The sequence below is a fragment of the Phyllostomus discolor genome, chromosome 5 (assembly GCF_004126475.2).
Source record: "Phyllostomus discolor isolate MPI-MPIP mPhyDis1 chromosome 5, mPhyDis1.pri.v3, whole genome shotgun sequence".
NCBI classification, from domain to species: Eukaryota; Metazoa; Chordata; class Mammalia; order Chiroptera; family Phyllostomidae; genus Phyllostomus; species Phyllostomus discolor.
In genome coordinates, this window is record NC_040907.2 from 70,438,770 (window position 1) to 70,462,289 (window position 23,520).

At 41.1% G+C, this 23,520-nt stretch overlaps 1 protein-coding gene across 4 annotated transcripts in view; it reads right to left on the reverse strand.

Annotated features, from left to right (window-relative positions):
- The window catches only part of TGFBR3 (transforming growth factor beta receptor 3), a 198,913-nt gene that overhangs the window by 171,329 nt on the left and 4,064 nt on the right, over positions 1 to 23,520 (reverse strand). For all 4 annotated transcript variants that reach the window (XM_036026412.1, XM_036026413.1, XM_036026411.1 and 1 more), the window contains exon 2: positions 407 to 586. In XM_036026412.1, the coding sequence (XP_035882305.1) occupies positions 407 to 494 (88 nt within the window). In that variant the 5' untranslated portion in view covers positions 495 to 586. The remainder of the gene's footprint in view (positions 1 to 406; positions 587 to 23,520) is intronic.

A 23,520-nucleotide genomic window follows, 5' to 3' on the forward strand; every position in this document is an offset into this window, starting at 1 on the left:
TCTTCTGAGCAGCTCTTGCTTGGAGTGTTCCTCTATCTAGAAGATCTATTCATCTTGTAATAAAGAACAAAATGGCCCTTTTGAAATTCTTATTTAGGACAAGAAAGTAAATGTACTCTATGCATGTAACAAAATTAAGTGGGATTAAACATTAGTATACTTGTTCTCCACCTGCCCCAGCACAGGTTAGTTATCTGCATCACTGACATTAGAATGTGTAGCACAAGTCTATCAAAATGTAACATAAGCAAATATACTATGTATCTGTATAGAACTCAAATATTTTATTTCCCCGAAGAACACAAATTCTCAAGTTTTGCATAAATATCACATGTCCTAAATTTTCCTAAACCTAAGAGACTGAGGAAAAATATATCCAAAAGAATATAATAAACATGTGACTTACCTGCAGTAGCTAAACAGGAACTCATTAGAGCAAACATGGCAATCACATAATGAGAAGTCATTTTTCTTTCTCCAGAAGTGTGCGACATTCAGTCACCTCAGCCTGTAGTCCTTCAGATTGTAGACAACCTTCGCAAATCAGGTCTAGCCTTAAAATCCTTCTCTACGATTTTCAAATTGTCTGTAAAAATAAACATATTTCAAGGAGAAAACTTAATGCAGGAACTTCTTTTCATAAACACAGACTAGGGCAAAATGAAGAACTTAAAAAGAGAGTAAGATAAATTTACCTTAAAGGATGCCAAAACAGCACTCAAGCAAATTGAAATGGGGGTGATAAGTGCTTAATAAAGGTTTTTATAAACAAATACTTTTGCAAAGCCATATTTGCTATTGACACTTTAAGTCTTTGGTTTTACATAAAATTTTCAAGACTATAGAAAAATTCAAGATACAATTATACTATAACATCACCAGTTACAGTGTGGCACTAAAGCAATCAGTGGCACCTGATTCGTGAATTCCCTAGTGCTAACAAAAACCACAAACAGCTGATTAGAGACTCAATTTAATGTTATAATGACAGAGTTACCACAAGGATCAAATTAAAATAGATTTAGAATCAATTTGGAAAATAAAGAACCATTAAAAGGCAAGGTTCTTATTTCAAGTGTTTGCCAGCATTGCAATAGGAGAAAAGTCTTCCCTAGCCCTCAGCCCCATCCGAGACTATCTGGTTACTGGACTAGAGGATCCAGAGGTTCTTTCTAACATTTTCCAGTCCGGAACCTTGGATGCCAAGTTTTGTGGTGGTTTGCTTAACTTGAATACCCTTCCTATGGCCCAAAAGATTACCTCATTTAGTTCGCTCCAAAGTATATTTTCCAGTCTTCTATTCCTGAGCCTGGCACAACCCGCAGAAGTTGTCCAATTCAACAAATAATTATTGAGCACCTACTGTGTTCTGATCATTGTTTATGGATATAATTCCTTCTCATCAAGAGTAAAAGTTATTCAACACCTGAATATAAGCATAAACACCCCACCTAATCTAAGCTCTGGGCGAGGCAAAATCAAGGCATTTCCAGGAACCATTTAAATAGCTGGGGATTGTAGCCTTATTACCTTCACCCAGGAAATACCATCCACTGAACCAGCTTGCTACCTTCAGAGATAAAGTCAGTTTTGGAATTTGTAGATATAGTGCAAAAATATAAAAATAATGACAAAATAAGTTTCTAATTATGTGTTCTTACTCCCTGGCTGGTGTGGCTCAGTGGAATGAGTGCCAGCCTGTGAACAAAAGGGTTGCTGGTTTGATTCCTAGTCAGGGCACATGCCTGGGCTGCAGGCCAGTAGGGGGTGCATGAGAGGCAAGCACACATTGATGTATCTCTCCCTTTCTTTCTCCCTCCCTTCTCCTGTCTAAAAATAAATAAATAAAATCTTTTAAAAATTAAAGAAAAGATTCTCTCTTTTAAGAAGTCTCTTTTAGTGTATTCACTGTTAAGAGAAAGATACTTAAAGTGCCTCTTTATAAGCAGTACAGTCAAACCTTGGTTCTCAAGCATCTCCCATCTTGAACAGTTTGGTTCTCGACCAAATTGTTCATGGAAAAAATGTCATGATTGTCAAATAAAACTTTGGTTCTCTACCCAACAACCCTTTCATGCCGATTCTGTATTTCTAGTGGGAAAAACGATACAGATCTTTAACAGCCTTCCAAAACAAATTAAATTCAAAACTGAAGTTCAACTGAAACACTAATTTCCTATGAGAAGGAGGGAGAGAAACAGGGTGGTTGTATTAGCGTAGGTAGCTAGTTAGGTATTAACAACAAAGAAGGGAGCTAAATGGGCTACACCAAATTAAGTCTGGAAGCTACAGCTTCAAAGACTTCCCAGGGGACAGCCATATCCTCTGCCAAAGGAACTTAATCCCCAATCAGGCAGGAAGGACCAGCTTTACAATCTCCCCAGAAAGGACTGGCCCACTTGCCTAGATTACAGGGTTGGGCGGGAGCAAGGGGGGTAGGGGTGGGGGCAGGGATTGATAAACAGTAAGGGGGAAATTCCTTTGCTGGGCTCCTGTGCAGTAGAAGCCCAGATGGTACAGAGGGAGGTCCTTCTATTAGGTGCATGCATAGTAGAAGCCAGATGAGGAAGCAAAACTACGAGGCATGCATAGAAGCCAAAATGGCCATGACAAAGGGGAGGGATCTAGCCTGAAAGAAAGCTTACCCACTCCCAAACCCAAGGAGATATAATCAAAGCTTAACAAAGGTGTGAGGGATGGGCAGCAGCAGGTTCTCTCTCCACAGCAGCCAAGCAGGCCTGGGTGTGGCAGTTGCTTGGGCTTTGGTGCAGCACCAAAAGCACCCTTCCAATAAATCTTGCCACTACACCTCATGAAATGTGCTTCCTGCAATACCATGGAAGAATCCTATTTCCAGACAGTGCCAGGGCAGACACACCTTCGTCCCGGTCCACACCTAGCGAGAGTTGAAAGACAGCGGTGGGAGGGAAAGAAGCCTTTGTACTGAATTGCCACTTAAGTTTTAGACCATTTGAGTTTTTAAAGTATTGCCTATGCAGAAATAATAACAATGAAGTTCTAACTTTCAAAAAGAATTTTTTAGATACACCTTGAAACTGAAACTGGAAAAGCTGGCATTCATAATGCTTGTTACTACAAGAACCAATAAGTAGAGACAAGAATTGAATCTTTATGGGAGCTTTATTCAGATGCCGGCAATCTGAGAAGACTGCTGGTTGTGTGCCCTCAAAAATCATCTCATCTCAAGCTGACCTTTTGGTCAGGAGAAGAAAGAGTAGGTAAGGGGTTTGGGGAAAAGGTTAATCTGATTAAGAGTTGTAGTCCAGGGTTGATTTTCCTACTACTTCTTTCCCTGTTGACCTACAATGTTTCCATCTGTGTCACAGACTTCCCTCCCTGGAACACAATGACTCACATACCACCTCCATCTGTTGCAGACCCCCTGGGGCACAAAGGCAGAATTGCTTGTGGACCTCTTGGAGTCACGTAGGTCCTGCATTCCAGCTCCTGCAATGACAGCTTTCCACGTGCATTAATCACTTAAGCCTATCACCTATGACTGAAGCTAAAATCTTTAGCTCTTGAGTTCCCCTATCAAAACTAAATTATTATACGTGCGGGAGCCACTGTGGTTCAGCCTTACTATATGATAGTAATTAAAAGCCTACTAGGAATAGAATATGGATTTTGATGGCAGTTAAAAGTCTGCCTAGGTTTGAATTCACTCTGCCACCTACCCAAATCAGTGATGTTGGGCTGATTGTTCTGCAAACATGAATCTATTCCATGGGTTATTGTGAAAATTTAGAACACACACATACACACACACTGCTCACTAATATATATTAATACTTAGGACAGTGCCAAGCACATAATAAGTGATCAATAAATGTTAGCTATTATTATCACTATTTGACCTTTTTTTTTTGAGGTATGCAGGGTGGGGCAAAACTAGGTTCACAGTTGAGAGTACCTAAAAGACAGTTTACTCTTGTATTATTATTTATTAATTATTGTATTGTTTTCCATATGAACAACTGTAAACCTACTTTTGCCAATAAAGAAATTGGGGTGTGGTTATTTATGTAACTCTTAGCTAATGTAAAAGCAGTTCAACTCTTTTGTTTATTGAAAAATAAACATTTCCACAGACACCAGAAGGAGATAAGCTAGAGAATAGAATCACTAAAAGAACAAAACTGAGGCACAAGTCACTGGTGCCACAATGGTCCTGTCTCAGAAACTGACTAAATGATAGGGACCATTTAGAAGCCATGAAATCGGCTTCAATCACCCCTTGAAGTCCAACATTTCTGTCACCACAACTCCACATCACCTCAGATAAAATGGAAGTCTCTTTTTCTTTTAAACTGATTTTTTGGAGAGAGGAAGAGTAGGGGGTATGGGGAAAAACACTGCTTTATTGTTCCACTCCTTCATGTATTCACTGGCCAATTCTTGCATGTGCCCAGACTGGGCATGGAACCTGCAACCTTGGTGTACTGGGACAATGCTTTAGCCAACTGAGCTACCTGACCAGGGCAGAAGTTTCTTCTGTTAACAAATCAACAACAGCAAAGAGATTTGTCCCTATTTTTTACCTTCAAAAAATAAGATTTCCTGAATGGATGGGTGAGAAAAACCCTCTTTAAAAAATATGCTATTTAAGTAAATGCTAAAGGCAATTTTCATAAAGCAAAACCCTATAGAGAGATCTATAGAAGAGAGATCTATAGAAGAGAGATCTCAGAAGATGGCTTCCCACAGGATTTCTATGGAACACGTAAACCACATGCAGTACAAGGCTGTGGGAATGTTTAATGAGCTGGTGTCACCCCCTGCCCGCAGCTGCAGAGGGTCTGCGGGGCTGTGCTCGTTAATCCAAGGGCTTAAACCAGGGCTGAACAAACCTGTGGAAAAGAAAGGCAAACGGTTCTATTAAAAATATAGACTGCAAATTGCTGACAAGAATATTGGGCAATTATTAAAATGCAGCAATTACAGATATAATAGAGCCAAGCTAAACAGTTTGATGCCCAAAGGCAAACCACAGCAAGTTTACACCGGATCTTAAAACATCTCCGAGGAAGTCCAAGACAAGTTGAAACTACACACTGCTGCTTCGAACAAAGAAGGAGCTTTTCTTCTTTTCACTTAAAAGTCTCCCCATAATATAACTTATTCAAAAAGAAAATAAACTGCAGGGAGTTTTTGTCTAATCTTCACAATGTGGTGACAGGATCCTAAGGCAGAAGAGAATAAAAAGGGAAGTGTGTCATTCCCATTCAGCGGAACACCGGTTCTGGCCAAGACTTGCACACATCAACACCTTAACACTCAACTTAGGGGTCAGTTCCCCAACCAGAGGAATGCTGGATGATCGAGGGCTTCCAAAAAGTTATAGATTTAAAGTACAATGAGGGAAATACAAACTCCCCATTCTTCTGGGAGGCTATAGCATAATCAATGTGCAGAGAGCAGGGACTCCCCACCTTGGCTTTCAGACCTCACTGCACCTCCTGGACTTGATGAACTAAATGCTTCCTTTAGACATACAAACAGGGCACTCTGAGATCTTGAAAGAACAAGTTGGGGCTAGTCGTTTGCCTGCATTTCAAAGTAATGTGTTCTATCAAAGGGTACCAGGATATTTAGTACCCTCAAATGAACAGAAAAAAATTCTGAGTGAGAGCTTAGTGGATTTTTTTTAAAGGTGAATGTGATACTAATTCTTCTGATTTCAAAGTTCCCCTGTATCTGTATTTGAGGCCATTAAACAGAGCACACTGTCCCTACCTTCCCTATTGCTCCGACAGAGTGCACAAGACCAGGAGTAGCTGAAAAACCCCTGCCCGGGCAAGTCCTGAAAACTATCATGGGTTAAACCAATGGTCAAAAGGAATTGGTTGGGCACAGTAGTCCTGGATTGACCAGGATGTTTTTATAAAGAGCACATCTTGCTCTATCTTAGAGGAAATATGTAGCAAAATAATGTCTGGCAGTAGGCTAAAAGCCAGCAAGAAAAATTACCAACTTCCCCTAGATGGCTAACACAACTGGCTATATACATGATATTATTCAAAATGAGAACTTACAATGAACTTGCAACCAGTCAAGTTCTCAACTGAAAAAAGTTAGCATGCGAAAGATATGTGAACAGCATTTAAAGTTAGAAGAGGTCAACATGAGTTCCTTGAAGACAGGCCAATCCCACTGACTGGCACTTGTCCGAAATAACATGGCAGAGTCAACACTTGAAACCGGGTCTTTCCATGACCAGCACTGTCCCTCCCAGCTCCTGGTCTGTCGCCAAAAACTAGGAACCATTTTCTCCCCCTCAATATTCAATCTCTGAAAACAGAATGCTTTTTCCAAGAGACAGCACAGCATGCTACAGCTGCCATCAGGGACACTGGCATTGCCATGCTGACAGAGGCACTGTGCACGAGTCATTACTGATCGTGAACTGGGACTGGACTTCAGGACCCTGGGTGGCAGCTACGACAAACGATCCTTGGTGATGCTGCATGACTCCAAGGTCTTTGAAAATGCAAAGGGCAAGATGAAGCACAAACCTGTGCACTGTTGTATCCTAACACTAAAGCTGTTCAGCCCCCAATCAGGAAAATATTCAACAAATTTGAAGATCTTCAAGACAGGGATATAGCGAATGGAATGAAAGCATTACTACTCCCTAAACACAAAGAGTAAATAACACCTGAGTTTCTTGGTACCTTAAACATAAAATAGTTTTCTAACAGATCATTAAAATGTTTCTAGTCTGCCATTTGAGTTAGCTTTAGAGAAAAATATACTGTTAAGTCTGTAAATGGTTAAATAAAATCCGGTAGAGGACTGTTCTGATGGCTATTCAACATGTTATTCAGGGGACTTGGAAAAGAGGCAGAATGGATGACCTCAATATCTAGCTTGGCAGCCTGTAAAAAGGGTGTACAGGATGCAGAACAGATACTGTTGTTTGCTGACATTTGGATGCCCTTAAGACCTGTATACAGAGAAAGCAAAGCCACCTCACTGAGTCACAGCAGCAACTCAGATTTCTCTGCTACACGGAGCAACTGGATAATTCCAAATCCCCATTTTCAGACAGAGTAGGTGCAAAGAGGGGAAAGGTCCTGGCTGTGGATAAGAAATCTCAAGAATCACATCTAAGCATAATCAATGTTCAACAAATGTTTTCTTCTAGGAATCACTGTTGAAGATGCCAAGAATATAGCAGTGAGAAAAGGAGCCAAAAATTCTGCCCTCAAAGAGCTTACCATATATTTTTTGGACTATAAGACGCACTTTTTCCCCAAAATTGGGGGATGGGGGTGCATCTTATAGTCCAAATGTAGCTTTACATTTACACTGGTGAAATATTATGTTATTTATGTTATTAAACATTTTACCACATTTTTTGCTTCAAAATGTCTTTTTCTATTTTCTTCCTCTAAAACCTAGGTACATCTTATTATCTGAAAAATATGGTATATTCCAGTAAAAGTAACACCATTTACTGCACAAGGCAAGATATTTAATTTCCAGAGATTCATGCTTTCCTTCAATAAATCTTTCTTTATTGCTTACTCACACAGGCAATGAGAATATAAAGGCCAAAGAGACATGTTCTTTGTCCTCAAGGGCTTAAAGATGGGATAAACTAACAAATAACCACAAGCATGTCACTGCATGCTATAATAAGAACTCCACAAAGGAATACACTCTGCAACCTGAAAGGTAAGTGAAGGTGTAAAAGCTCAGTGAGGGACAACCACGGGTCCCTGCTGTGGCGGGAACACACAGCTGCAAAGCCAAAAGAACTAAGAATGGGGTTCAAAAAAGGGTTTACACAGGGATCTGATTGGGTTTTTAAAGATTTCCCTGGTACAGGTACTGTGGGAAACAGTACGGAGTTTCCTCAAAAAAATTAAAAGCAGAACTACCACATAATCCAGCAATGCCACTTCCAGGTATATGTCCAAAGGAAATGAACTCACTATTCTGAAGAGACATCTGTACCTTATGTTCACTGCGGCATTATTTATGATAACCAAGACGTGGAAACAACCTGTGTCCATCAGCATATGAATGGATAAAGAAAGTGTGGTATGTGTACACACACACACACACACACACACACACACAGGAATACTATTCAGCCATAAAAAAGAAGAAAATTCTGCCATTTGCAACAACATAAATTACTCTTGTGGGCATCATACTAAATGAAACAAGTCAGACAGAGAAAGACAAATACTATATAATCTCACTTATATGTGGAATCTGAAAAACAGAACTCATGGAAACAGAATAGTCTGGCGGTTGCCAGAGGTAAGGGGCAGGGAAAATGGGGAAAGGTGGTCAAAAGGCACAAACTTCCAGTTGTAAGATAAACAAGTTCTGGGGGGGTGTGAATATAATGACTACAGTTAACAATATTGTATATTTGCAAGTCTCTAAGAGAGTCAATCTTTTTTTTTTAAGATTTTTTTTTAGACAGGGTGAAGGGAGGAAGGAAGAGAGAGAGAGAAACATCAATGTGTGGCTGCCTCTGGCCTGTCCCCTGCTGGGGACCTGGTCTGCAACCTAGGCATGTGCCCTGATCAGGAATCAAACCAGCAGCCCTTTGGTTCACAGGCTGGTGCTCAATCCACTAAGCCACGTCAGCCAAGACTAAGAGAGTAAATCTTAAAAGTTCTCATCGCAAGGGAAAAAATGGTAAGTATGTGAGGTAATGGATTTTAACTAAGCTTATTGTGGTAATCATTCTGAAATATATACATATATCAAATCATTATGTTGTATCCTTTAAACTTATGCATTATATCAATTATATCTCAATAAAATTGGAAAAAATAAATATTTCCCTGAGTATTGTACAGACAACAGACTGAAGGGAGCCCAAAGTGCCTAGAAGATCAGTTAAGACTCTTAGAGCACATCAAACAAGAAAGGAGGTTTAGAGCAGAATGCAGCCTCAGTTTCTTCACTTGTAAGACAATAACAAACTAAACTTACCTACATCACAGGGTTATTGCAAGAATCAAATGCAATTTAAAATGTAGCAGTATAAAAGTCATCATTGTTTATCATTAGCAAGCTGTCTCTAACAAAGATTTATCTTCCTGAGGCCTACGATTAATTCAAGTCCCAACATTTGGTGGCTATCAGTGGCAGGGAAAAAAACAAAGATTACTCTTGAACTACCTGTCCCTGTGGGCAGGAATTCCACATGGACACCACTGGGTAGGGAGGCCGGAGGCACAGAAGGTACAAGATGTACAGGGACATCTCTGTACTCCACTCTACCCTGCACCTCCAGAACCTGGTCCACCCTGACTGCTGGCTGAGAGTGTGACCAACACATCTCCGGTCCCAGCATCCTTAGTTTCTTTGGAGTTGACCTTCAGTCAGTCCTTAGAAGCCCTTCTATCTATTCCAAGCACAACAGACCTCAGTGCCCAAGCAAAATACAGCAAAAAGGAGAGGGTGGGCATGGATACATTTCACAAGGGTGTTTTGTTCAGGTTCATAAACTAGGATGGAGTTTTCACCCACCCTTGCAATACTCCAAGAACCACCTTTCACATTTAATGTTTTTCATCCAAAGATTCCTATTACTTACAATTTCAAGCCAGAATTAATAGAGAACTACACTTGAGGGTTCCAAACCTGGCATGTGTTACAAAGGACAAGTTCCTGAGTCTCCATCACCCCTCATCTGGAAAATGATGCTGATATTCTGATTGCAATAGGAGACAGAATATGGGCATGGTACCCAAAACAATACCTGGCCCACCAATTACATTTTTAAAAAATAAAAGCCATGGAAGCTTTTATGGTTAAAATACATCCAGACTTTCAAAAAAACAAGCAAACTACTAATAGCAAGATAATACATAGTGTATATCAAAATTTGTATTAATTTGGGGGTTAGACTTATCCACTAGAATTTCAACAGTTCTTTCTATCACCAAGAGATAACAACTCCACACTCAGTACAAGGTAACGGTCCTAAAGACTGTTACAATATGGCAAAACTGCTCCTAAAGGGTGGTAGAGCTACTGCCTCAAGGTCCCTGGTGTAAATTACGGGGATCAGGTTGTGTGGCCCTACTCCATTCTACCCTATGATTCCCAGTTTAGCTTCAGGGGTTGAGTCAGGGGCGGCACAACTCAGCCTGGCACTGCCACCAAACCAACCAAGCTGCCTGGAATGAGGGATCAGCTATCACCAGATGGGCTTGTTAAGTCATGAAGCTGCAATTATTCCAGCCAAAGTTGGCAATCTGAATATTCTCAGGACACCAGTCATCATCCCTTAATCCCTCACAAGTACCAGGCCATTAAAAAAGCTTTGGGGAAGCAATATCTAGATGTCCAGTAGACTATTTAGTCCAATATACAGTAATTTACTGAAATATATGATTCATGTGTTTATTTACATTCACAGGAATTCTGCAAATACATGAATTCAGAATAAACACTGTAACAAATAGACTATTTTGCTCATTAAAATTAAGCATATTATTTTTATGTCTCTCACTGACTTCTAATTTAAATTATTCCCCTTGGATAAGGGTAATCCCCCAACAGATACATTTCAATTCCTTAACTGACATTATCTGGTAAGGAAAAGGCTCAGCAGGCCAAGCCTGTGAAAACATTAAGAATTAAAACCCTTCATATGGCTGCTGGATGTTGCCTACTTAGTCCAACCTCATCCCCTGCATGTTCCAACCATACTCATCTCAGTCCACTTCCACCACAGCCCAAGCCCTTGCTTCCAGAAGCAGTGCACCACGTTGGACCTCAGGGACCTTCCATGGTCCCCCTAACATGGCCACTTTCTCACACCTGCAGCTCTCAGGTGTGTATCTAAGCTTTACGTCTTTAAGGTAGCCTCCTCTGATTCTCTCAGATGAAGTTAAACTCAGACACCTGGAATGTAGTGCAATGCAGGTAAATCTGTATGTAATCATTTCCTTCCACGTACAGATTTCCCACTCATCTGCTCACTCCAGAGAGAGGGATCATGGGCTGCCTAGCTCACCACTTGGCAACAGTAGGCATCCACCAAAGGTGACAGACACGGTGGGTTGTGCACTTTACAGTGGAAAGCAGTATGGAAGGATGATGAGTTATCAGAACATTTCTTAATACTAAATGATAAGCCAACAAATAAAACTTGCATCTAAAAAGAACCTATACCTCAGGCAACCTCAAAAGAACAGGACAGGTGGGAGTTCTGGCATCAACATGTTTTACAAGCTCAGGCAAGTCACTTTTTCAGGGCTTTCATTTCTTCCTCTCCAGTATGAAAAAAACAAGAAAACTTAAACAAGAAAACTTTTTATCCTATACCTTACTCAGAACTGACATTAAATGCACTAACAGCTGATTCTCAATGCCTCCTATAAAATGAGATTTCAGACTCACTTGTGGAAATTTAAAATGCATGATCATGTAATGGCTAGCAGGAGTGCCTTAACAGAACAGGGAGGTATTATCTAAGGAAAACACTCAATTTGACAACTTAAGTGTAAATAATATACAGGCATTCTTGTTTCATTGAGTTCTGCTTTCTCATGCTTCACAGTTACTGAGTTTTTTATGAATTGAACATTTGTGGCAACCCTCAGTTGAGCATGCCTAACCTTTTTCTCCAACAGACTCAGATGATGGTTAGCATTTTTTAGCAATCAAATATTTTTTTTAATTAAAGTATGTACATTGTGGTTTTGGGCATCGTGCTATTGCACACTAAACAATGTTAATTTTTATGCACACTGGGCAACCAAAAAGTTGTGTGACTCACTTTATCACAGTATGGTTCTTATTGTGGTGGTTGAACTGAACCCACGATATCTCCAAGGTATGCTTGCCTGTAGTAGGTACATTAGCTAGTTTTAATACTTAATTTATATTAACAAAAAATATGTATATGAATTATCTTGAGAACAATGTAAGGCAAACACAAAACCTGAATTTTATCAGATCTGCCCATTTTATCAAAACTGCCATATTTATTCTATTCCTCAAACTCCATGAATTCCACTCGTTCCACTCACCTCATTTGTTCCATGTTATCTTCTACTCAGCGCCAACTCAGAATGTTAGAAACAGATAACACATACTCCAACCCTTTAATTTTACAGATTAGCAAAACCAAGAATTAAGAAAGGCTCAGTGAGTGGCCCACCGTTACACAGCCAGTTAGTAACACAGCCAGTTAGTAACACAGCCAAGCCTTGTCCACATGCTGCTTTGTAATTATTCTGTGGTTGTTCATGTGTTTATACCACATTCTCCTTCCTAGTAGAGGCTAACACCCTGCTTTCTTCTTACCTCACAAAATGTTTCTGATTTCGCATTTCATCCTCTCAACCACTCAAGGAGACAGATGTCCTTTAGTCCACTCAATAGTGAGAAATGTGAGGCTTCGTGCTGCTCAACAAGCCCAGGGTCACCAGCTAGAGTGTCCCGGCAGCAGGACTGGAGCCCAGGTCTGTCTGATTCCACAGCCCCTGCTCTTAACCATGAACAGGAATTCCTCCAACTACGGTCACCACCCAGGCCCTGCACAGACCCTCTCAAGGTGCGCAGTGTGATTAGATCTAACACAAGAGATGTTATTTCAATTTGGAAACCAAGAAGTCGAAGTTAGCAGTTTTATTTTACTTTATTTATTCACCCAACAAACACTTTTTAGCATCCACCTTGTTCCTGATACTGTCCAAGGAGCTGGGGACAGAGCAGTGAACTAACCACAACGCTGTTTTCACGGAGTATACCTTCTTTTTTTTTTTTTTTAAGAAGGCAATAAGAATTTTCATTTATTTTTTATTTTTAATATATTTTATTGATTATGCTATTACAGTTGTCCCATTTTCCCCCCTTCACTCCCCTCCACCCTGCACACCCCCTCACACCCACATTCCCCCCGCTTTAGTTCATGTCCATGGGTCATACATATAAGTTCTTTCACTTCTACATTTCCTATACTATTCTTACCCTCTCCCTTTCTATTTTCTACCTACAATCTATGCTACTTATTCTCTGTACCTTTCCCCCCTCTCTCTTCCTCCCACTCCCCTGTTGCTAACCCTCCATGTGATCTCCATTTCTGTGGTTCTGTTCCTGTTCTAGTTGTTTGCTTAGTTTGCTTTTGTTTTTGTTTTAGGTGTGGTTGTTAATGATTGTGAGTTTGCTGTCATTTTACTGTTCATATTTTTCTTCTTCTTTTTCTTAAATAAATCCCTTTAACATTTCATATAGTAAGGGCTTAGTGATGATGAATTCCTTTAACTTGACCTTATCTGAGAAGCACTTTATCTGCCCTTCCATTCTAAATGAAAGCTTTGCTGGATAGAGCAATCTTGGATGTAGGTCCTTGCCTTTCATGACTTGGAATACTTCTTTCCAGCCTCTTCTTGCCTATAAGGCCTCTTTTGAGAAATCAGCTGACAGTCTGACAGGAACTCCTTTGTAGGTAACTGTCTCCTTTTCTCTTGCTGCTTCTAGGATTCCCTCCTTATCTTTAATCTTGGGTAATGTAATTATGATGTGCCTTGATGTGTTCCTCCTTGGGTCCAACTTCTTTGGGACTCTCTGAGCTTCCTGGACTTCCTGGAAATCTATTTCCTTGACCAATTGAGGAAGTTCTCCTTTATTATTTGTTCAAATAACTTTTCCACTTGTTGCTCTTCCTCTGCTTTTTCTGGTACCCCTATAATTTGGATGTTGGAATGTTTAAAGATGTCCTGGAGGTTCCTAAGTCTCTCCTCACTTTCTTTAATTCTTGTGTCTTCATTCTTTTCCAGTTGGATGTTTCTTTCTTCCTTCTGGTCCACACCATTGATTTGAATCTCAGTTTCCTTCCCATCACTATTGGTTGACTGTACATTTCCCTTTATTTCACATAGCAAAGCCTTCATTTTTTCATCTGATTTCCTACCAAATTCAACCAATTCTGTGAGCATCCTGATCACCAGTGCTTTGAACTGTGTACCTGATAGGTTGGCTATCTCTTGGTCGCTTAGTTGTATTTTTTCTGGAGTTTTGATCTGTTCTTTCATTTGGGCAGGCCATTTTTTTTGATGCACCTGTTACGTAGTGAGGGGCAGAGCCTTAGGTGTTTGCCGGGCGGGGTAAACCACATGGCTGTGTTATGATGCTGTATGTGGGGGAGGGGTCTGAGAGGGAACAATGGCGCTTGCTCCACTCTCTGCCAGTTTTCAGTCACTTTCCCCACTACCCACAAGCAAATTGGGCCCTTCTGGTGCTGATTCCTGGGTGGGTGGGTTTGTGTATGTTCAAGGACCCCATGGGTCTCTTCAAAGAACTCTACTGTGAGGCTGGGACTTTCTCCCGCTGCCTCAACCCCCACAGGTGTTTTCAATCATTGGCTTGAGGCTTTATTTCCCCATGCTAGGGTCCTGGGTTGTGCAGTCCACCCTGCTCCCCAGTAGTTTCTCCTGGTTTATCTGCATGTGAATGTGGGACCACCCAGTCTGTAATCCGCCACCTCACCAGGTCTACCTGCTGCTGCCTTGCTGGCCAGCTACAGCCTTGCATGCCGTGCTCCACTATCCGCTGCCTCACTGGGTCTGACAGCCGCCACCTTGCCGAGAGCCTGGGCCCAGCTCTCCGACTCCGCCCCTCCTACTGGTCTGGATGAATGTTTCTTCTTTAACTCTTTGGTTGTCGGACTTCTGTAGAGTCGATTTTCTGTCAGTTGTGGTTGTTTTTTGTTTTTAAATTGTTGTTGTCCTTTTTTTGGTTGTGTGAGGAGGCATAGTGTGTCTACCTACGCCTTCATCTTCGCCGGCAGTCCTGGAGTTTACCTTCTAATAGGGAAGACAGACAACAAATATATAATGTGTCAAATAGTGGTAAGTCCTATAAAGAAAAATAATGCAGGTTAAGGAGAAAGTGATGAGAGGAGGGATGTTATTTTACAGGGTGGTCAGGGAAGGTGTGAGAGTGTAATTTATAATAAATATATATATTTTGTCTTCCTCTCCATTTCTGGCACAGAGCTGCTAAAACTTGAAATTTTTTAAGTGATAAGAGGGATAAAGGTGTCTTTGCTTCCTAGGTGGCTTTTGGACCCCCCTTAAAAATGGGGCCAGTTGCCAGGAGAACTAACCACACATTTGGATAAGGAGAATAGAGGGCTGGAGGATAAATCAATAGCCAATGGCCAATAATTTTATCAATTGTGCCTATATAATGAAGCCTCCATAAAAAACCCAAAACGATGGGATTCACAGAGCTTCTGGGTTGGTGAGCACGTGGAAGTTCTGGGAGATCCTGCTCAGACAGGGCGTGGAAGCTCCACGTCCTTTCTGACACAGCCTGCCCTACGAGTCTTCCATCTGGCTGTTCCTGAGTTATGTCCTCTTATAATTAACTGGTAACTGAGTAAATAAAATGTACCTCTGAGTTCTGTGAGCCATTCAGGCAAATATTCAATAAGTCAAACCGAAGGAGGGGGTAGTTGACCTCCAATCTACAGCACAGAGGTCAGAAGCACAAATTTAAACCTGTGTCTGACGTGGAGTGAGGCCTTGTGGGACAGGGCCATTAACCTGTGGAATCTGATGCTATCTCCTGGTAGATAGTAAATAGTGTCAGAATTGGTCTGAATTCTGAGACACCCTGCTGGTGTCTGAGAATTGCTTGATGGTGTGGGGGAAACACCCCTCCCACACAGTGGAAAGGATGACCAGAACCCTTTTTAGAAGGCCTCTCAGATGAGGTGACATTTGAGCACAGAGGTGAGAGACAGAGCTATGAAGTATCTGATGGGAAAGCATCCCAGGCAGTGTGGGTAGGAAGTGCAAAGGCCCTGCAGGGAGAGTATACTTGGTGTGTTCTAGGGGCACCAAGTGTGGGACCCTCCAGCTGACCTGAGTTCAAATCCCTGCCTTGCATCTTCCTAGTGGTGTCACTGCAGGCAACTTACTAAACATGCCTTATCTGTAAAGTCGAGATAATGACTCTATGTATTTCCCTAATGGGGTTGTTATGAAGATTAACTTAATAACATGTAAAGCACTTAATACTTACTATGTTCTTAGAGTTCAGGAAATGGTAGCTATCATTTTTAACCAGGTCATTGATAACTTAGCTCCATTCAAGACAATTTATTTCAAATTGAACCCAGGGTTCGATGATGCTGTTGGCTTTGTACATGGGCAATCACTTTCTCCTAAGCCTTTGACTTCTTTGGCTGAGCTTCCTTCCTGTCCTGATGAGGAGGGCTCTCTGAGAACCATACTGATATTATCACAAAGAACAGGAAGAAAATTACTCTGACATCACTGTTACATTAATATAAATTAGCTCTTCGCTCAACATGCCCCCTACCCCCAAGCTTCAGATGCTTCTTCAAAAGTGTACTTTACTGTCCCTTGGATTTAAGTCATTGGTTTCACGGGACTGAATCCCAGCACTGTCTCCTCATTGCACCGCTGACAGAAACAAATAGTAATTTCATTTGCAATTCTCCATGGTTTCTCCCCCCCAGAGAGAGACAGAAAGGGAGAGAGAGAAGAACATCGACTTGTCGTTATACTCATCTTTGTATCTATTGGTTGATTCCTGTATGTGCCCAGACCGGGGATCAAACCCACAACCTTGGCGAATCTGCATGACGTTTTAACAAACTGAGCTACCCAGCCAGTGCTGCAATGCTCTGTCTTGAGAACGGTAAGTTGAAATCTCTCTTCAAAATTAAGATGGTAATTTTGTTTTTTAAAAAATCCTTTCTTCAATGGCTTTTTCTTTTAAACTTCCCATTTCTTAAAAAAAAATTAGAACATCAAAGCAAAACTCAAATCTTCTGGCCTGGTGGTCTCCACGCCATTCCTTAGAGCACAGCCCTGAAGCAGCTCTAGAAGGTGGACAGCTGCCCTGCAGGTGGGCCCAGAGCCAAGGAACAATGTCAGGGCCACAAGGATTCTGCTCCTCTCCCCCAGCTCTTTTCTTTAATGCTGTGTTTACTTTTCATCTTTGTAGCCTCATGGGTTAAAGGGCAAACCACAGGCAGAGAGAAACCACAGCAAGTCCAGGCCTGTTAGAGGTAAAATGGGAGTTTTCCCAAACCACTTGTAAGGCTGGGGAGATGGAGAGGGCCCAAGGTTGCTGCTTCAAGTCAGACAATTAAAAAAGAGGTCAGTGTTCTAGTCTGACAGGTCTTGAATGTGGCGTTTAAAAAATCAGATTCTTCTTCCAGACAGATCTGATGGTTTTTCCTTTTGAATATATTAGGTGTACATTTAACCATAAAAATCCACAAAAGCTTGCTTCTTCTCATTTATTTATTCATCCGACACATACTTATCAAGTGCCTGTTCAATGCCAAGACCATTCTAGGTGTGAGATGCAACAGGGAATAAAATACATAAAAAGTCCCTGCCCTCGGGGAACCTGCATTCTAGTCAGGGGAGACAGACTACAAACGAGATCTATAACTGTACATGAGATAGAGATAAATGCTAAGAAAACAAGTAAAGCAGAAAAGAGAGAAAGGAAATATTGAAGGGTCTCTAGTTTGGTCTGTGTCTTTGTTTTGTGTAAGGTCCTACAGGAAGTGAACTGTGTACACACTTAGGAGAAAAACATTTCAAACAAAGAAAACAGCACATGCAAAGGCCCCAAGACAGAGTGTGCCTGGCCCACTAGGAAAATGGCAAGTAGGTGACACTGCTGGAGCAGAGTGAGTAGGCTGGAGGAGTGAGGCAAAGAAGTAACGGGCAAAGGAGTCGGGGCTGGTGATGCAGGACTTTACAGATCATTGCAAGGATTTTGATTTTTACTCTGAGAAAGACAAGGACAGGAGAGTGTTTCAAGCAGAGGAGTGAGAGGATCTGACCTAGGTTTTATCAGACTGTTCTGGCTACTGTGCAGAGAACGATGCAGAGAGGCACAGGGAAGCATTATTTCCCCACCACGAGATCTTGGGCATTCCACCTAACCTCTCTGTACCTGGCCATTCTTGTCTTTAGAGGGATTTGAAGAGGATTATTTCTATTCCCTACTCTACCCTAAACCCTATGACTCTGAGTCGATTTCCTCTGTCTTTTCTACTATAGTTTATATCAACTCTAAGCATGTTCTTTTCCCAAAGCTTTAATTGTCATGGAACTGAGTCAAAGAATTCAATTTGACAACATATATAACAAGTCCACACCACACACCCAGGATACCAGGATGGTAAGAGTCAGTCTTGCTCTAGAGAAAGTCCACGATCTGGGAGAGGAAGAAAACTAGTTCTCATGAGGCAGCCAGACAAGTGTGGTACTTAACAGGGAAGCAACCAACTGCCCATCAGGATGAGCCACAGGAAGCATCACCAGAGAAGCTAACAGCAGGAGTTTTCCTGGATCAGTAAGCTGGGGGCCCCCAGAGAGAAGGGAAAGAAGGGGGTGCTAGAGAAGGGATAAGTATGAAAGGAATGGGACATGAGAGCACAGGGTGTGCTTTGAAAATCATGAGGAACCCAGTATGAGCACAGTGAGGTTCGCAGAGGAAGTGAAGGAGAAATGGCTGAAAAAGTAGACTAATGCTCTGTTGTTAATAAACTAGACATCCCATGCCAAGGATTATGGAACAGCAGAGATTTTTAAAATGTAAGAAACAAAAACAGATCTGTATTTTCTATCCATAATTTGTTTATCAACCATAATAAATGAATAATTTGAGATAGGGACATTGAAGTGAAGAAAACAAACTGGAAGATGCCTACCCAGGTGAGATGATGATTTGCAAATGGAGAAGAAAAGAACAAATGAGGTCTGCTTACAGGTATGACACCGTGGGATTAGTGGGCTTCAGCTTGGGGAAGTAAGCAAGTAAGCAGAAGTTCCTGGAATAGGCGTGGCCACTGAGGCATGGAAACATGAGCAACTAAGTGACTGAGAAGGGAAAAGAAAGGAAAAATGGAACCCTGGAGAATGCCAACACCTGAGGATCAAGCACCTAAAAGGAAATCTGAACAGAGATGAAGAAGGTAAAGGAAAGCCAAGATAATAAAACATGGGGGAAATAGGAGGGTAAAGCAGTGAATTCATCAGAGAGAGGGTAATGAGGATGCTGACTGAGAACAAGTGCAGAATTTTGCACATTGCGCTTTTTCTAGCACCCTGTCCCAGTGTGGTGGGCGTGGGAGCCCAACTGCAGGAGGCCAAGGAGGTCATGGGAGGTGAGAAAAAAAGAGCCAATAGCTAAACACCACCAGCCCTGGCATACCCTGTTGTTATCAAAGATTCTGTACCACCAGAAAAGTTTTATTCAACACTCTGAGGAGGTGTAAGGTGTGAGAAACAGGAACTAAGGTCTGCTGGGGGTGATATTCTCTTAGTTAACACCTGGGTCTCATGGGACCACTAATCCTGAAACTAGTAGCAGGTTTTAAGAAAGGCTAGTTGCTTCTGACAAGTGCTGAGGACAATACACTCACCCACTCATCATCAAACTTCCAGTTAGGCTTCTCACCTTTGCATTCTTCTCAAACTAGCATCCCTAGTCTCTCTCCCCCAGCAAAATCATACTAAGAAGCAGGACTATATTTCTGTTCAAGGAAGTGCAAAAAGGATAATAAAAAAAAAATCCATAGCACCATTTCCTTGGTATGATGCTGGGAGCCCATAACCTGACACCATTCAGTCAGGAAAAGGCTTTACCAAAAACACCAGTCAGTCCCAGAACACTGGGACCAAACCACTAAGTATCAGCAGAAATGGCCTAACTGCTCTTCTGTTTGTTCTCTGAAAAACAAAAAGAAGATTAAGGAAGGGAGAGTCTTTAACCCTAAAACTACTCTTAATTTCTAATATAGAATGCTTGAGAAAAATTTGAAAGCCAATATAAAAACTAACAGATTTTTTAAAGTGCATCTACTACCCTTTCTCCTTTACTCTCTACAAAAAAAAAAAAGCAACCCAACAACCAAATGATCATTTTTCTTGGCCTAATCTCCCTATTTTTGTGATATATAATTGGAACCAGACTGCTTTTTCCTGGCCTCAGAGAACAGAATCTTTAGGGTTGTAGGAGTCGCCAACTGCAGAACCTCAACCTTAGCAAAATTTCTTTTGCAAACCTCTTATCTAGGTACCTACTTGAATACATTTAAACCCCTTATCATCATGCAAGAATGAATTTCCTCCTAACAAATTAGACACTCCCCTCCCTTCTCTAGCCTCCCCACCCAGTCAGGCTAAGTAGAACCCTGCTTTGTGTGCAGAATCTCCCACTGGAATATTACGGAAAGCCCTACCCAGCCAGGTATGCTTTCTGGAAGCATTTTTAAGAATTTAGTAGAACTGGTTCTACAGGAAACCTTCTTAGCCCACACACAATGAAATTAAAACCTTGAATATCTTAGAGAGCAACCACTCTAATAATGAAATAGAGATACCACAAACTAAACATGATGCAGATACAAAAAACTGTGCATTGCATCATCATCCTTCCCCCTAGATCCTGTGTCAAAAGCATGATGCCTCCAATGGCTGCGCAGCAAGTATAACAGATAGTATGATGTTCTCAAAACAGAAAGACAGGTGTGTCTCCACAACACGGGTTGTCAGCCTAAGTACTTATTCATGCTTCAGACGGTATTCTATGAACACACAACAAGTAATGATCTTTTTTTTTTTAACAAACTTTTTTTTAAAGATTTTATTTATTTATTTTTAGAGAGGGAAAGGAGGGGGAGAGAGAGAGAGAGAGAGAAACATTAATGTGTGGTTGCTGGGGGTTATGGCCTGCAACCCAGGAATGTACCCTGGCTGGGAATCGAACCTGGGACACTTAATGATCTTTATAAAGACACAAAAATAAGAAAACTAAGAGGAATGTCTGCTCAGAAACACTGGCAGAAAGAGACCAGCAATAGTAAGCATGGCCATTTAGAAGATCAGAAACTTCTCCCACACACATGGGGAAGACCTTGCACCACACTGATGCAAAGTGTTTATAATGAGTCAATGGTGCTTTCCCTCAAAGTGGAGTGCAACGTGCCAGTCAACTGCACAAAGTCCAACATAACAAAATGAGACATTTATTCTTTATGGATACTTGGAAGAGAATTTTATTTTTGAGTAGGTTTTGTGTTAAAGAAAAAAAAACAGAGAAGAGATAACTCATGGAATAGCACACAAAAGTACTTAGGGTACCCACAGAAATACAGGGCTTTGAGGTTTGGATCTAAGTATTTCACCTCAAATAACCTTCCAAGTATGAAAAAAAGCCACATTCTGCTGCTGCGATCATCATATAGTTAGTTAATTATGAGGAATTTTCAAATAGCCAGCAGTGTATTTTTGCATCCAATGACCAATTTCATACTGTGAAAGCACATAGCTCACTAAAAATGCTAACCAAATTATACTCCCAAAAGGGAATCTTTTCTCACAGCAAATGGAATTAAGTATACACCAAGTTTCCATTAATAAAATGGTGTAGTAAGAATAAAAAGAAAAGAAAGAAATCCAAGTCCTGCTGGGCCCCCCACCTGGTGTTCTTACTGTCAGTGGAGGTTAAGTCGCCAAGCTTGTGAACCTGCGGGTGCCCCCAGGGCCCTCTGATCCACAGGACACTCAAGGACTAGCATTTGTAAAGACTGCTTTCTAAAGATCATTTTTTCAAGGACTAATCCACTTAAATGTGTTTTTACAAATGGCCCATCTGCAATTTCACCCACAAGCCTGGCCTTCAGCATGCAGCAGGGAAATGAAGTGTGCACTAAGACAGGCAAAGAAGCAGGTCCTTCTCCCTTCTGCAAATGGCACCCAACTCTGAAGCCCCCCTTCTTCCCAGAGTCTGGTGTCCAAGAGGTACAGAGAGTATGTGCTTCTGTATTACATTCCTTTTCCTTAAAGTGAAGACAGAGCTAACATTTCAGACTTAATTCTAAATTCTAAATTCTATATTATGGGAGGAGTAGCTCAGTTGTTAGAGTGTCGTCCCCATATACCAAAGTTGTGGGCTCAACCTCCAGTCAGGGCACACACCAGAAACAATGAATGCATAAATAAATGGAACAACAAATCGATGTTTCTCTCTGTCTCTCTCAATAAATAAAATTTTAAAAATAAATAAATTATTATTGTGGCAATAATTTAACCTTAAACCCTAACATTAACTTTGCTACGCTCTACTATCACACAGTCTCCTTCCCAGTCTTGAAGACTCTTTCAGCACAAACACCAGATGATAATCCATCATAGACAGGAGACAGCAGGATGGCCTCAGGCAGGGTTCTGGAGAACCCCTGTTTCAGGTCTTCAGGAACAATTTCAGTTTTAAATGTGGCCTCCATGGCCTGTAGCAATACCTGTACTTGTCAGCCTATTAAGACTTAATGTTTGGCCAGGAAAACTGAAGAACTGAATAAAGTAAAATAAGGCCCAAATGAGCGTGGCCTCTTGCAAAATTTTTATAAATGTTGCTTCAAACACAAAACATTGTACATGTCTTAGTTGAGAGATAAAAATCATTAGCTCTTCTCTAAGAGAAGGAAGAATGCTCGGAAATCTGTGCTCAATCTATGCAAGGGCTTTGCAAACAGAGGAAATAAAGCTCAATGTCAGTTAGCAAACAAGTGTGCTGTTTCAAAAGATACAAAACCAGAAATCTAGAAATGGACAGAGCCAAGGAGTCGACCCAGATGCTTCTCATAAGCCCCTTCCAAGCTATGTTGATTTATTTCAGCTTGACTAGAATCCTAACAAATTGGCAATAGCTTGTGTTTTATGAAATGCTACAAAGAGACAATGCTATCATTCCAAGTGTTACTCTGGAGATGTAGAACCAGAGAAATTACTGCCATGGATCTTGGTGCAGTAATATTCTTCCAAAGCCACAAACGCCCTCACTGAAATTATGAAAGGCTAACTGTTATTTGTGGAAAGCTAACTATTCATATAACCTAGATTCACTTTTTCATTCCTAATTCCTAGAGGCAATATAAGATTACTTTTACATTAAAGATCTCTAAAAACATTTATCCCTGCCTGGTGTACCTCAATGGATTGAGCATGGGCTGCAAACTGAAGGGTCGCTGGTTCAATTCCCAGTCAGAGCACACGCCTGGGTTGCAGACGAAGCCCCCAGTGGGGGCCATGTGAGAGGCAACCAAACATTGATGTTTCTCTTCCTCTCTTTCTCTCTCCTTTCCCCTCTCTCTAAAAATAAATAAATAAAATCTAAAAACAAACAAACATTTATCTATCTTGAGGTATGCAAATTGCAAAAAGTAGTTAACCTTTTTTGGCCCTGGTGTGGTAGCTCCATTGGTTGGAGCATTAGCCCCTACATGCCAAGGTTGAGGGTCTGATCTCCCCACAGGGTGCACACCAGAAGCAACCAATGAATACACAACTAAGTGGAACAACAAAATAGACATTTCTCTCTCTTTCTCTCCATCTCTCCTTCTCTATCTCTCTCTATCTCTCGCTCCTCTTCCTCTTTTAATAAAATCAATTAAGAAAATTTTTTAAGTAGTTAAGGTTTTCTAAGTTTTAAAATTTCAAAAGAAGTTTT